At 48.2% G+C, this 15231-nt stretch overlaps 5 protein-coding genes across 5 annotated transcripts; all 5 read right to left on the bottom strand.

The window, feature by feature from the left end:
- Positions 1-22: 22 nt before the first annotated feature.
- Positions 23-3715, bottom strand: P170DRAFT_383687 (putative nitrate reductase). Its single transcript, XM_024845650.1, has 7 exons — positions 3631-3715; positions 3075-3577; positions 1742-3019; positions 1518-1681; positions 1081-1466; positions 912-1032; positions 23-863 (listed from the first exon to the last, which is right to left on the bottom strand). The coding sequence occupies exons 2-7, from the start codon at positions 3339-3341 to the stop codon at positions 101-103; spliced, it is 2979 nt and encodes a 992-aa protein (XP_024704388.1). The 5' UTR covers positions 3342-3577; positions 3631-3715; the 3' UTR covers positions 23-100.
- Positions 3716-4585: 870 nt separating this feature from the next.
- P170DRAFT_426064 (MFS general substrate transporter) lies at positions 4586-6480 on the bottom strand (the record flags this gene model as incomplete). The annotated part of the gene is made up of 3 exons (XM_024847688.1): positions 4586-5263; positions 5329-6087; positions 6172-6480. The coding sequence occupies 3 exons, from the start codon at positions 6478-6480 to the stop codon at positions 4586-4588; spliced, it is 1746 nt and encodes a 581-aa protein (XP_024704387.1).
- An 815-nt stretch (positions 6481-7295) lies between these two features.
- Positions 7296-8378, bottom strand: P170DRAFT_358372 (dehydrogenase with different specificitie; the record flags this gene model as incomplete). Its single annotated transcript, XM_024844285.1, has 3 exons — positions 7296-7445; positions 7543-7880; positions 7955-8378. The coding sequence occupies 3 exons, from the start codon at positions 8376-8378 to the stop codon at positions 7296-7298; spliced, it is 912 nt and encodes a 303-aa protein (XP_024704386.1).
- A 247-nt stretch (positions 8379-8625) lies between these two features.
- P170DRAFT_426062 (MFS transporter) lies at positions 8626-12100 on the bottom strand (the record flags this gene model as incomplete). Its single annotated transcript, XM_024847687.1, has 6 exons — positions 8626-8752; positions 8805-9155; positions 9220-10349; positions 10406-11783; positions 11853-11885; positions 11940-12100. The coding sequence occupies 6 exons, from the start codon at positions 12098-12100 to the stop codon at positions 8626-8628; spliced, it is 3180 nt and encodes a 1059-aa protein (XP_024704385.1).
- Positions 12101-12506: 406 nt separating this feature from the next.
- On the bottom strand, positions 12507-13411 carry P170DRAFT_426061 (uncharacterized protein; the record flags this gene model as incomplete). Its single annotated transcript, XM_024847686.1, has 5 exons — positions 12507-12630; positions 12751-12816; positions 12927-13020; positions 13111-13219; positions 13331-13411. 5 exons carry the CDS (start codon positions 13409-13411, stop codon positions 12507-12509), a joined length of 474 nt encoding a protein of 157 aa, XP_024704384.1.
- Positions 13412-15231: the final 1820 nt, after the last annotated feature.

Genomic DNA, 15231 nt, shown 5'->3' with positions numbered 1-15231 from the left:
AAAGCCATGTATAACATGGAAGAAGAACGTTGTTGGAACGGAATTAAAAAAAAGACTGATCTTGGGTTGTATATAACGAAGAGATGTCTCATAACTTGATCTAAAATCCAAACACGTTCTTGTCCTTGTTATATCCCCATTCCTCCAATGCCGTATCGACTGCCGTGACCAAGGTAGATGGCCCACATAGTAGGGCGACGGTCTTGTCATCAGGGGGAAATGCATACTTATGAAGCTTATCCGCGTCGACATGCCCTTTTAGCCCGGTCCAATCGCTGTCCGGCCTAGAGAGGACATGATAAACCTGAAGCTGATCCGGATGGTCTTTCTCGAACTTGGTCAACTCATCGTACAACAAAATGTCGTTTTCGGTCTTGTTGGCATCTAAAACCTTGATCTGCGTCTTATCACTCGGAGAGGACAAGATATGCGCAATGATCTGATAACCGGGTGTGATTCCAGAACCTCCCAGTATCAACTGAATGCGATCAAAATGGTACTTTGTGTCATCGATCAAGAAATCGCCATTGCCTTGATAGCGGATCTCGCCGGTCGGCCCGGCGATGTCAATCTCTTCGTGCTCGCGCAAACAATCGAGGATGTTGCTCATCGTGCCGCCTGGCTGTTGCAGGTCGGGCTTGTAGATTTTGACGACAAGGTCAAATGTGCCGTCTTCATCTTCCTCTAACACCGGCCTGACAGGCGTGTAGGACCGGAAGACCAATTTATCTTCGAAATGGAATCCGACTTGAACATGCTGTCCACTCTCTAGACCGAGCTTCTTACCATCCGGCAAGGAGAACTTGTACCGGTTTGTGTCATCCGAAAGTTTGGTTTTTCCTAGGAGTTTGCCTTGTATCCACCTGGCAGATGTTAGTTGGTGGTCTGTAATTAGGGGCAAAGTTCCGTACTTGTGGCGTTTCAGAGCTATGTCGGGATCCGGAGGATTCTCGGCTTCTTTCCTTGCTTCCTCTTCCGCTTGCTGCTTCATCCAGTCCTGCGTGTTCTTCGAGACCACGCCTATGAGGTGTTCTGGCAGGCAATTAGCAAAACCCGCGTGCTGGAGCAGTCATGACAAACCTTTCAGAGCATCGTGCGCTTTGGCGTCATGGATGGACTCGAATTGTTCCGTAGTCTCTAAATGTACTCGCCCGGCGTGTGCCAAAATGGCAGCTTTACCCCCTGGATGCCAACCGAGAACGGGGGTCGCATCGTACACTTTGTTATTGATGACGAGCCAACAATCCTCCTCCGTCGAGTGCTTTTCTATTTCCTCGCGACCGTATTGAGTGGTTGGAACATCGCCCTCTTGCTCCCAGTCATGGATCTGATTCTCGCGAGAGCGCGTCATCCATCCGCCATCGCCTGCTGCGTTGGTCGGATGGCGGAATTGGAGCACAGATTTATTGGTATCCGGATCTTGGACAATTTCCGATTTCACCACAAACTGGGCATTGTTCATCATTCTGTGGCCAGTAAGCTTATGATACGTTGAGCAGAAAGAGCGGTCAACTCACCCCTCAAGATTCCACCGGATGTTCTCCGGCTGTGTGTTTTTGTTGGCATCCCAGCATCGGACAGTAATACTTTCCGCTGGAAGCAGATCGGTGATAGGGAGGTCTTTATGCCAGTGCAGCCACGTCCAAAACTTCCGTCCATGTCGCAAGGGGGCATCCGGATACTGTCAATCAATCGTCAGTATGGCGCGTTGCAATGCTGGGAACATCTCATCCTAACTCACCTGGCGTGTACAGTATAGCCAACTTTTCCCTCCATCCAAGCTAATCTCAACGCGCTGGATCTCGTTCCCACCGCCGTTATACGCGTATCCCTGTACTCGATATGTCCCGCCCTTCTTGGCACCAGAAAGATCAATTTTCTCGCCATGATCGGGCCTCGCAATGACTGAGTTTAGCATCTGCTCCATACACGCTGTGCTTGGATGATTGTACATGGCTTTGCCAAAGTCCGAGTCTCTATCCTCCACAAAGCTGGGAACGACACGGTTATCGTATATATGATAGTGACTGTCATTTTCCTGGTCTGTCACCCAGATGCTTTGCAGCCATTTGACGCAGCGACCGCCGACAAACCCGGGAACGATGAGTCGGACTGGGTACCCATGGTCAGCAGGTAATGGGTTATCGTTCATCCCATAAGCCAGCAAAACATCGTTGTTAGGGTCCATGATATGATCCAAAGGGATAGAGGTCTCGTATTTGCCCTCGGGCAAGGTCTCCGATCCTTGGAAGTTGACATAAAGACGTTGATTCGGGTAATCCGCCATCAACTGGTCGATCTCCGCCATGATCAACACGTCGCGCAAAAGAACACCCTTCCAGTATGCGCAGCTGACAGCCCCGGCGCCCCAATTAAATCCCATACTTTGCTTGACCCAATTGACTTCCTTTCGACGATTACCATCGCAAGCCAGCAAAATGGGGATGTTAATGCTCTGGAACTTATCCACCAAATCGTCCATATATAGGGTCAGAGACTTTCCTGCCGATATCTCGAGCTGATGATTTTCCCACAACAGATGCGGCACGGGACCATGGCTGCGCACGTAGTGGAGACGACTGGGGGTAATGAGGCCTTCGCCCAGAAGCTCTGCTAGATTGGGCTCTGCGTTGAGAGGATGTGCACCCGTTTGGCGAATCAGTTGGTCCGACCGAGGAACCCAATTGTCAGGCGTTAGTTTGTCCTGATCGTCGACATCTGTAGGCATCGGCGCATCTTTCACCGGGGAGACGCCCTTTCCATCGTTGATTTTTAAGTTGCGGAAGTACCTTTCTTCCTCCTGGAGACTCTTCAGGAACAACTCCTCCTCGGGTGTGTACTTGCTGCCCGCAGCCCCGTTGGCGCCATTTGCCTGGGTGCCATTTGCTTCCCCATTCTGCTTCTGTGAATCCTTCTTGTTTATTGGCCAGTCCTCTTCATATTTGATGAAGTCTTCCGTCGTATGGAGCACATATCTCCAGCTCTGAGGGTGCACATCAGGTCGAGTTATATGAAAATCCTATTCGAGATTCATTTAGCTTCTCTTCCCTTCCAAGTCCAAAGAAACAACTTACCCGCTGATCCTGCATAAAATCCCGCACGGTGAGCAGTTCACCTTTCGCCTTCTTCGCCTGCAACTCCGCCACTTCCTTCTCCGACAATGCCTCCAGTTCCCATCGCGGGTCATCCCCGTCGTGCGTGAGACCGGGGAACCGATCATCTTTGTTCCGCAGGCCAATGCGATGACTATGAACCTTGTTCCAATCGGGCTCGTTGAAAATATCATCCTTGGGATTGGGGCTTGGCCCCGACGGTGGAGAGATTGCAGCGGGAGGAGACATGTTGGCAGAATGGTAGATCGTTCTGGATAATGATGAAAAGCATGGGAAGTAAAGAGTGTGCAATTAGAAGATATATATATGTAAGCACCATGTATACGGTGAGGAGGTATTGGGGTGGCTGGCTGATGAACCCGGACGGGTATGCATACATGCAGGTATGTGGTGTCCGTTTCCGGAGCCACATTCTCTACGTCACGACTCGACTTGTCTGCTCTCGATTGGGGCCCCAATCATTGCTAAGAGATTAGAAATTGTTTGGTAGCTATAGTATAGAGGGTCTTCAGCTCACAAGGTCATGATGACTTGTACATGCATATTGAGCTATGTTTGGTCCTGCGATTGACCTTGGGGTGGTATGCATTTTGGGGGTGAACAATCGTAATCGTCATGAGAAATACAAGGAAAGTGGGTTCTGTGGAGAGCTATCGTATCCTTCGTGAGATTTTTACGATGCTAGTAGAGACAGATGAATGACAAATGTCAGATTGAATCCACAATATCAAACGTAGTGTTGCCAACAGGAAGAATCAAGGAAGAATGAAGAGAGACGGCGGTGCCTTCCGAAGGCGGCGACGGGCGCTAACCCGATGGGGTGGAGCACAGGCCTTAATGATGGCTGGATGCCTTACTGCCTTGCTACCTTTCTGCCTCTCTCGTCCCTGCCTGACTGCCTGACTGCCTGACTGCCTCGTTGCCTTCAGATCTGCAGAATAATCAGGAGAGACAGGTGTACATAGTTAGCACCACATATCATGCAATGAACGCGTGGATTGTCTTTAACCCTTGAATTCCAGCCTAAGTTGCGGGAATTGACCACGAAACTGAAGCAGACGATCCAATTTTAGCGAATTTGTTCCCATGGAAGAAGAAAAAGACCGTTGAATATATCAATGGTCACCGGCTTAAAATGGGCTGGCGCTAGAGACGATGAGGAAAAAGGGATAAAGACAGACAAAACGTTGCAGCTTGATAAATGAACAGTTGAAGAGAAAAAGACTTAGGCATACAGAAGGTCATCTATAAAGGTATTCACCGAGGTGAGCCGTGACAGCAGCAGACACCACATTCACCTGCTACGTAGTATCTACCACAAAATAGCTAAATGTACTGCCTCGAAATATAATATTCATTCATAATGAGAAGGATAAAAGCCCTCCACATTGATAGAACCCACAAACATCAATCTAAATCCACAATCCACGCACTAAACATCCGGCAACAAAACAGAAAACAAAAAAGAAATACTACCTCACCCTCCCCCAAACACCACCCAAAACAGCCCCCAACGCCGCAACACCCGTACAAACTGGCCAAAGAACCCTAAACCCATCGACGTAATCATCCCTCTCCCCGCCCGGCATCAACGCCCCAAACTCAACCAAATACGAGATCTCCCCGGGAAACGGGAACCGCCGCTCCACGTCCCAAAACAGCTGGTTGAGCATGATCGTCCCGCTAATGGGAATGGCTATGCACATCCCCCATGTCCTTAGGATCGAGTGTAGTAATACCGGCGGGATCTTGCGCTTGGAGTATCCCTTCGGGACGGGATCTGTGTCGGAGTCGGAGTCGGAGTCGCTGTCGGGGTCGAAGGGGCGGGTGAACATGCAGCGGATGAAAGAGGGGGTGAGGAGCGCGTGGGAGAGGCCGCAGATGAGGAAGAGGATGATCCAGGCGGGCGTGGGGGTGTGGAAGTCCAGGATTATGAGACATCCGGTAGAGATGGTGGCGAGGGTCCAGCCTAGGCGGAGGATCCAGGGGTTAAGGTTTGGTTGGTGAGAGAGGAAACGTAGTTTTTGGAGGAGGATGAGGAACGGGAGGGCGAGTGCGACAATGGCTACGAGGCCTAGACCGGTGAGGGCGTGGGGGAGGTATTTGACGAAGGTGAGGTAGAGGGGGAGAAAGTGGAGGTGGCTTGATATCTGTCGGGTTGGTTAGCCGTGTTCATTGGGTTGTAGAATGGAGGCTTGGGTTGAGGGAGACGTACGATGATTCCGTGGATAAACCCACTTATGTGTATCATGGTCGTGGAGAGCGATTTGAACATGGCAGAGCTGAAAAATGGATGCACTGTCCAGAACCGCTCGTAGACGACCAAGACGAGAAGTAGGCTTATGCCCACGCATATCGGCACCAATGTGGCTGCCGCATCCCATGAAAAGCGAGTGCCACCCCAACTGATTCCAATTAATAGACATCCGACGCCGAGCAGGATGAGCAGGGTACCCAGCCAGTCAGTCCGGCGCAGTTTGCATATATAGCCGGTCTTTCCCTGTCCGCATCCTCGCAGGTCCACGGCAAAAGGGACGACCAGCATGCCTAGTGCACAGAAGACGAAACTGGAATAGAACAGCCATATCGTTGTTGCATAGTCACCAAAAAGTCCACCCAGAATGGCACCAAGGATCGAGCCCGTCACCTGCGCGCGAAAAACGTAATTCGAAAACTCCAGCTGATGATACTTGGGTATCAGGTTCGAGATAATCAGGAACGAAGCAGCCAAAATCCCGCCGCCACCTGTTCCCTGGAGTGATCGACCGGCGATTAAACCTGCCAAGTTCAACGATCCACCGCAGACACCCGTTCCGATTGTTGCGAGAACCACCGCGGAGAGAAGAACTGGCCCGTGTCCGAATACCTCGGCCAACATGGACGAGATGGTTTGGCTTGCCGCATTGGCGAGGAAGTAGGAAGTATTGATCCATAGGGCATTTTCGAGGGGCTGTCCTAGACTATTGGCCAAATCCTGTCCGGAAAGAAAATATTCATGTTAGTGGCTGTCGTTCGCCTCCCGGTTTTTGCTCTGCCCGGGCTGCATTCGAGGACATACAGGAACCAGCGGAATGACCACCATGGCGTTAAACGCATCCATCATCACTAAGATGCAAATACAAGTCATAAAGAGGCATTCTGGAACGCCCGGCTTCCAGCCCACTTTCCCACCCTGCTTTTTCTCATGACAGTCTTCTAGATCCGGACCGTTGGCGTTGGGAAACGATGTGGCGTGCGGGCTATTAATGCCATTATGGTCGTCGCCGAGGCACTGGATGCTCGTGTGAGGTGCCGTCTTGGAACCGGCTTGGTCGCCATTGCCAGCTTTTGCAGCGACGACCTCGACTAATTCTATTCCTCTACCCATTTCATTCGGTTCACGTTAATCTTGAATGCGATATGAATACCATAACAGGGTGCGAAGCTGGATAATGCGGCGTCATAAATAAGGTCGAATGGCGTAGGGCAGGACAGGGCAGGGCGGGTGCGGTTTAATCCGGTTGTACAGCATCGGTGAATTTAATGAAAAAGTTGGAAGAGGTCTGAAATGGCACATCCATTCTGTAGCAAGCTAAATATACCTGTCACTTTCGTGAAGCAAAGGGTTTTTAGCTATATGGATACAAGCCACTAGAGTGTACGAGGGGATTCCGCAGCGCAAGGGATGATGGCGAAGCTATTGATGCCAAAAAAGGGGGCCTTCCGTAGTGCTGGGTCGCTTGCGACCTACTCACATGCGGGTGAGACTGCGCCGCACGTTAGGGAGCCCGCGGAGCCGTCTGGATATGAATCTTAGAGTTGAAGAAATCACCCGGGGGAAGTCGTCATCACCCCGGTTTTGGGTGTTGGCGGAGTCGGTACATTCCATTCTGTATCATCGTTTGATTTTCCTGGGAAACAATTGGCCCAGGGAGTTGCTGGAATGTGAACGTAGGTCGAAAGTTATGCGGACCGCAGGAAATAGCTTGGACTAGTAGAGTAATGAATGACGTGGATCATCACGGTCTCCCCTTGCATAAGTGGCGGTGTTGCGGATATGCTGTGTCAGATTGCGTATTGGAGTTGACTGTCGAATATCGAATGTGGAGGATCACCGCTAGATCTGCCTCAGGGGAAGTGACACATTTTAATATTGATAGGTGATCAGCACAATAAATAGTCGGGTCAGGTCCGATCTGTGATTCAGCCGCGCCATTGCGGTAAAACATACCCACCGATCTCCACGAAGAACTGCATCGCCCGGCCCATGAACTCAGCTACGTCCTGTCCCAACCAGTCGGGAAGAAGTCGCGTTCTGGTGGACTCTAGATGTCGGAGATATTTTCCTGCGACCTGAGCTGGTCAGTCCGCTTGTCTTTCTGCTTGTTCACATAACCCTTAAACCAGTCACAATATTTCCACAGAATGGCTGGAAACAGAGTGCACTTACAAGTATACACTCCCCTCTCCTTTCCTGATCCACGGCAAGATTCGCAATCGCCCCCGCCACAGCCCCCGGCGTGTTCGCATCCAAGCCAGCCTCTTTCCACCTCTGCGCGAACCCAGCCGTGATCTGCGTCGGGGTGAAGAAAGGCGCGACGGCATTGACTCGGATCCCGTACTTTTGTGCCGTCTGCTGAGATGCCCGAAGGAGACCGATGACGCCGTGCTTGGAGGCCACGTAGGCTGCGACTCCCGTGCCACCGAAATAGCCAGATGTGGAGGCTAATAGCACGACCGAGCCGGGTGTTTTATTGGATTTCATGTGATGCATTGCGAGGCGAAGGGCTTTCTCTCCCGTGATTAGTCAATCTTCCAGGGATGGATGTGATGAGGGAGAGCTGGGTGGGGGGTAGAGGTACTGTTCAATGTCCCTTTCAGGTTGATGTCAATCACTTTGAATGCCTCGGTTGATTCTTTCAGATTTCCCTCGTCGTCGACATCGTTCAGATCTAGGGCCGGACGAGATTCCATAGTCCCTGCATTAGCGATTACGATATGGACGGGCCCGAACTTCTGCGCAGCCTTATTGAATAGCGTGGTCATGTCGGTCCAGTTCAGAATGTCGGCTGGGATGAAGACTGCGCGGTCGGGATGAGCGAGAGACTGGATTAGCGATTCGGCCTTCTCGCGACATGACTCCAAGTCAGCAATGACTACATTGGCACTGTGCTTGTTGAACAATGTGGCTGTTGCGGCGCCGATGCCATTGGCTGCGCCGGTGATGATGACTGTTTTCGTGGCGGCGTGCGCGAGAATGGAGGCGTCGAGATGGTATTCCTGCATCTTGCGACCTGGTTCTTTCAATATGGGGAATGCAAGAAAATGGGATGAGGACGAAGGGGAAAAGGAGAAGAAAAGAAAAGAAAAGAGATGACGTGACGAAGGAGCGGGGTTGTCGGCAATCCGGTCAGCTGTTCTCCATCTGCCACTCTACAGATGCAGTCTGATATGAACATTGGCCCATTGGGCTTTGCCTTGTATTGTATACGGTTGGTATATACATATACTACATATTATTGCCATCCGCGGGCTATTCTAATTTATCGCGATCGGTCGCTCTCGACAGCCGCGACACATCAGCCGAGGACTTGACGCTCTGCGCTGTGCTGACTGCATGGAAGGAAAAGTCGAGTTCTCCGACGAGGGTTTTAACATCCCTAAAGCCAGTAAGTCAGGGATGCTCCAGACAGAAAGAACAATATCACTCACCGCATAAGTCTATCTACATCACCCACAATGCAGCGCGTCGAAATCTGAAGCACGGCAAAAGTCGCGAATCCAGGCTCTGCAATATGCCGCAGACTGAGAATGTCTTTGTCAAGCGCTTCTAGTCTCTTGGAGAAGCTATACGGCCGAGGTGTCTTCAGGTACGGTGGTAGAGGTTGTCGGTTGGTAATACTGGCTGATAGAAGGCACAGCACCGAAGTGATCTCATGGGTCGTTATACGCGCACTGGCCACCAGTCTCCGGAAATCGTGAATCCAGACAGTGTTGCTGTCATCACCATCATCGCCCAGTTGTAGGAGAGTGTCCGAGGCGTACCCCAAAAGACTCAAATAGCTGATTATGCTGCTAGAGGTTAGCGGGACGACGCCAACGCAGTACGGAGAAATGGACGACATACCTTTCGATACACGATATGATAGAATCATATTGCTTCTTGGGAAAGCGGCCACCAATCGGGACTTCCCATTTCAAAAACTCGGAATAGGTTCTCAGACCAGTCAACATGAGCATCTGCTTGGAAAAGACCTTATTACGGGCCTTCAAAAGCCGACGTCCGGCCGACGTCTTCAAAGCGATATCACCCTCATCGCCGCGCATGCGAGCATTGACTGTCTCGTGGATGATCGAATAATAATTGGCCAGAAGATAAAGCGATGCTCCTAAGCTCTGACGCAGGACGGAGTGTTCCGAGATGGGATACGGGAAGAAGGTCCAAAAGAACGAAACTGCAATACCGCCGGTAACGGTCGCCAGTCGATAAGGCGCAAGAAGGTGGATGGGGTAGTAGGGCTGTCCATTGGACGTTGCAACATGCTCGCCGACCTTACGGACCTGGAGCTCGTATCCAACGATCATAGACGTGGATATGATGGTGATGATGCCGATAATACGGAACCGGAACATCTTGATCGGAATGTAGAACATGATGGATACGAAGATGAAGAAGAAAACAATGATACCGGGCGTTTTTGTGCCAGGTATGAACCAGCAGAGAAAACTGAGTATCATGGCCAAAACGGTCCCAAAAATCCGAAGGACGAAGCCAAAGATACTTTGACCAGAGGTGGGAGACATGCTGAGGTTCACCATGACCATGGCCCACACAAAGCGCTGCTTGATGAAGAAGGTCTGCGTGTCATGAATGAAGGCGACCACCGCAATGGTCATGGTAGCACAGGCTACTCGGAAACCATATGCGGACTCGGATGAACGCAGGAGCGAAGGAATAACTCTGATTTTGTCTCCGAACTTTTGGAAAGCGGTATCTGACGGGAGATGCTCTGGATCCCGCCGGTGCTTATAGGCCTCTCCGAGCTGCAGAATGTTGTTCTGGGTGTGCATGTCACCCATATTGTCATCTTCGTGGGAATCGTCCGCCTTGAATACGCTGAGTACCCACTTTCGCACGCGCTTCCAGCCAGGGATAATCAGATGTTTCCGGGAGAGCTTGCCACTCTCAACCCTCTCATCTGCGAAACGGACGAACTCCAGTACGACATGACCAGCTGAATTGAGCAATTGTTCCATCTGTCAAGGACATTAGCGGGTTGCAGAGCTCTCTTCCAAAGTCGAGCAAAACCTACATAAAGGAACAGATAAAGTTGGCGCCTACTTCGGTCACGACCGATTCCATACTCATCCTTGGGAACATCATCCACGTTTATGTGTGCAGATGACGGGCGCTCGAAAAAATCAGCAGGCAGCTTGATCCCCTTTTCTTCGCTCCAGGTTCTCAAAGCAATTTTCTTGGCCACCTTGAACTCGCGCAGTTTTCGTTCAAAATGAGCGGCAAATTGTTTGTCTCCTGGACCAACGCCAGCTTCCACGTCTGCAGAGCCGTCCGCTGAGTTTGTGGCGGGTTTCTTGGGTGGATTGGCTAATTTAAGCGTAAACAGAGCGTGTTGGAGACCCTCGTCAATTGTGTGAATCAACGATTCGAACGGATCATGAACCGCTCTCATAATATCGTTCCACTCCTGCACAACCCGATGGCGAATCATGTCCGGTGGTTCTGCTCCCATAGGATCGATAGGCTGGTTCCACTTGTTATAATCCGACAGGCGTTGAAAGATATCGACGACGAAGCTGAGTCCGACAATCGGAATCATGATCTGCCGCAGATGCCTAAAAATCGCCTGCAGATCGTCGGGGCCCAGATTTCCGATCGCCATCTCACGCTTTGCAAACGTCAGATCCGCATGGAGTTTGGCATGGAGGTCGGTAAGCTTTCGAACCGCCGCCCGAATGGCTTCGGCTTCGGGGCTGTACACCTTGCCCTTCTCTGTGATCTTTTCCACGTGAGAGTCATAAGTCTCCGCGCGTCCAAACATATCGTCCCGTTCCAGCGTGCCAAAATAATCCGTGTGCGCATTGAGAGCCGCACGTAGACCCCCGATGTAGCCTGCCATTTCCTTGAAGACTACTTTTCTAGACGTCATTGGGAATACAAAGAGACATGTGCCCGTAGAGAAGGCCAATCCGGTGAGACACGCCTCAAGTAGCTTCTTCACCATACTAATGGAGGCGGCCATGGTCGGCAGCCGTGGAGCGTACACGAAAGTCACATTGGCCACAATCGAGAAGATAATCACGGGAAACTGGAATTGCTGGTACTTGGCACGGAACGAGTGCACAAGGTAAATCTCGAAAAACAACCAGACGCCGCTAACCGCCGAGGCCGACGAATTGTACGGAGTCGCAGTGATGCCACCACTCCCGTTCGTCGCGATTGAGCTAGAGCCAGAGCTGGGGATCGAGGACGGATCCGTATGCTCGCGGGCCTTAACGCTCGAATACATCATCAACAGAGCCACGGCGGAAGCCGTGCAGACTGCCAAGACATCGAGGACCATCATTTGAATGAACTTGGCGCGAGGCATGATGGCAAAACCCAGCACCGAAACGATGGCCACGAGGTATCCGACCGTGTTAAAGTGCGATGCAAAGGAGTCGGCTTGATATCTTGTGGACGTTAGTAGATTTCCATGACTGAGGAATCGGATCCTCAACAGATTGATAAGTTCATCTTACGCGGCTAAGGCGATCGTTGGCGGAACCGCGCCTCTGCCAGAATATTAGTTCCAATTTACTTGCACTGTTGTAGGTAAGAGTACTCACTTCATCATCAATATCACGGTCGGTAAATCCAACTCCAGCCGGGCCCAGCCATTCTTGATCCTCGTCCCCAGACCGGACTTGGGCTCTTTCTTTGGCTCGGGCGGGTCTTGATGAGACCACTGCGAGTCAGCCGATTCGCTCGAGCTGTCACGCGATGTCATATTGGCGGATTCTCGCGATGTTTTGGCGACCGCGGTCGGTCCTCCGCGATTCTGCGTCCCAAACTCCGAGCTGCAGGCGGATCTCTTCTCTCCGGCCGTTTTCAGTCCCGCACGTGATCAGCCAGTGACGTGCATGGAGGCTTCGCAAATGACAGCTCCGACGACGGGAAAGACCGAGTGCGTTGGAGATGACAGTGCGGGGATGCAGCGAGACGGGGGGATTTCTTTCTGGTGAATTCGAACTGTCTCCGGTGAGAAGAGCGACAGAGTTTTGAGAGACCGACTCGATTGAGGATCGGCAGCGAGTTTGTGTGGGGCTCCAGAAGGCTCTTGCCAAGAACCCCCCACGTGCGCCTGCTCCGGGTTGCGCCCGGGGAAACTTCAATGGTTGCCGGGAGAGAAGCACTCAGGGGGGCAGTGTAGGCCATTCATGATGCTGGGGACTGTTGACGGCGGATGGTTGATGATCGAAGTGGTAGAAGATGCGGGATCTGGTTGGGGGAGCTACGGTAGAACTGACGTCATCCATCCTGGTACATTAGTAGGAGTAACTACCGTTGACTACTGTTAGCCCACCCCACAGGCTATTGATCTAGCGATTTCCCGTTAAATAACCCTATCAATGCTTAATCTGTGCTCTATGAACCGACCTTTCGGGACCAGTTAGTCGCACATATTCCCAGGTCACAATTAAGCGGTTAGGCCATACCCAACATCTATTTGTCGTTCTAAGCTGAGTGTAAAGCCTTACTAACTAACAGTCCCACTGGTCATTCCAGGGGTGTAATAAGAATCCTGCCAATAACAATTGCCTGGTGTTACCTACCGTTTATAGACCTGTTGCTTAACCATGTCCTGTTCACTGTCTGATATATCCTTCAAAGCACGTGGTGGGCGAAAATTGATCAGGTAAGGTGTGACTGGAGAGAAAGTGTATAAATAAAAAAAGTTATATAAGATTATATCGTGAAAGTCACCTGGTAGTCTGAAATGATTATCTTATATATCACCATGCGTGATACCAAGTCTGTGCAATACTAAGAGACGGCGGATACGGTCATGGAAAAGATTATGATAGTATTCCACTTCAAAAACACTGAGAAAGCCTAGAGTGTTGAGCTAATTTTGAAATTTATAGCTGTATTCTCCCTATGCTGCCAGGATTTATTATAATACAAGCTTTGGCCTGATAGGTTCAAGAATAACCGCTCGAGGGTTAATATAACTGACGGTAAACTTTGATATGCCAAAATCAGTGATGACGCCATGAAACTCAGGGAAATATACTCTTTTGGAGTTTTTACTCGACATCTTAATGCGGTGGTATGCTCGAGCTTTATTAATATATGGGTTAGGTTTATTTTTTACCTCCGTAGGCTCCTTATATATTCGTGAAGGAAAGTGTCGCAGCTGGGCTTTTGCCTTTTTTCAGTGTATTTAGGGAACTTTATTTGACATTAGTATAGTTAGAAAGACCCTGTTCATAATATACTTACTACTTTAGCCACATATTGGCGTATATGTGTCTTTTGATGTTGAAGGAAAAGCCATAGAACTTGAATCTGATCCTGGCTAGAGCACAGACTGGTATCTACTGACCTTCCCAACACCTATTTTCCCTAAGGTGGAAGAAAAGATCTGAAAGTTGGCCTATCCGTATGAGCTGTATTGATTCAAGCTGGCGGAGGCCATTAAAAGAAGAATTCGTCAGCCCACGACTTGTTACTTATAGTGCCCGTTGCTAATTAGGGGAGGCGCTAGAGCCTTCAGAACTAGCAAGGCGCAGGAAGCCGAATGTCGAACTGTATTATAGCCAGTTTGATGCAGAGAAGTAAGGAGTCTGGCGAAACTGGTCAAGGTCAGTGTTCAAGATTCCGAAGTTAGTTTTGGCATACTTCATATCACCGGCGCTTACCTCAGCGCGGAACACGGAACAACCGGACCGCCGGAGGTCCGCAGGGTGGCCGAGGCATTCGGGAACTGATTCCCGTGATCATGTCATACACGGGAAACCCCTTATTTAAAGAGACCACCTGCTTGACCCCTAAGACATTAAATAATTAATTTTATTTATTTAACACCTGTCCTTTAATTTCTTATATCTTTTAGTATATAGTAAGCAGTCTATAGGTATATTACAGGCGTTCCGAACTTCTTAATATATTTATTTAAGAGAACTAAGTGCCTGAACTAGAACTTTTATAATTATTTTTTATAGTTTTAATTATTTTTTCCTGTTTTATTATCTATATTTACACACGAGTAATCCCGTAATAAATAGAGATATTATATTTATTAAATATTTTTAAATAATTTTTTTTCCGCTTCAGAGGAGGTAAATTAATTTTTTATATTAAATAATAATTTTTTTTATTTAAATACTTAAAAATTATTATTTTAAATAGTCTTCTAGTTATTAAAAGACTAGTAAATAGTTTATAGTCTTTTTACTAGTATAGATAACTCTTAATATATTAATAATAATAATAAAGATTTTAGGGAAAAATAAAAAGAAAAAAAATTTTAAGCTTAAAAATTTAGAGATCTTTAAGGATAAGGATTTATATTAATATATAATTTTTATATAAAACTTAAAGTATTATTTTAAGAATAAATCCTATATTTTTTTTAAAAAAAAATAAAAATCTTATATATAAAAATGTATTTATTAAAATTTTTCTAAAACTTATAGTGTTTAATACACCTTAAAGATTTTTAAAAAATAATATTTAAAGATTTTAAGATTTTTTTAATAAAATATATAAAAAGTAAAAAAAATTAAAGATAAATTTATATTTATAATTTTATTTAATTAAGATAGGGCCCTAATTAATTAATATAGATTATATTAAATAGATATATCCTTTTTATAAAGCTTATATAAAAAGATATTAACTAATTTTTTATTAATTACTTTTTTAAAATACTACAGCTAGATTTACAAAAAAATATTAAATAAGCCTTTAAATTATTAATTAATAAAAAGCCTAAAAACTTTATTAAAGCGAGTGCCTTAGTAAAATAATATAAATAGCTAATAAAATAAAATAAGAAGTTTTATTAAATTGTTACGAACCCCTGCTACACCAGGAGCCGCGGGGCAAGGAACGATAGGTCGGCGGCGACCCAGG

The sequence above is a fragment of the Aspergillus steynii genome (assembly GCF_002849105.1).
Source record: "Aspergillus steynii IBT 23096 chromosome Unknown P170scaffold_4, whole genome shotgun sequence".
Taxonomy (NCBI): Eukaryota; Fungi; Ascomycota; class Eurotiomycetes; order Eurotiales; family Aspergillaceae; genus Aspergillus; species Aspergillus steynii.
The sequence above is the reverse complement of the archived record's forward strand: the minus strand, read 5'-3'. Positions and strand labels throughout refer to the sequence as shown.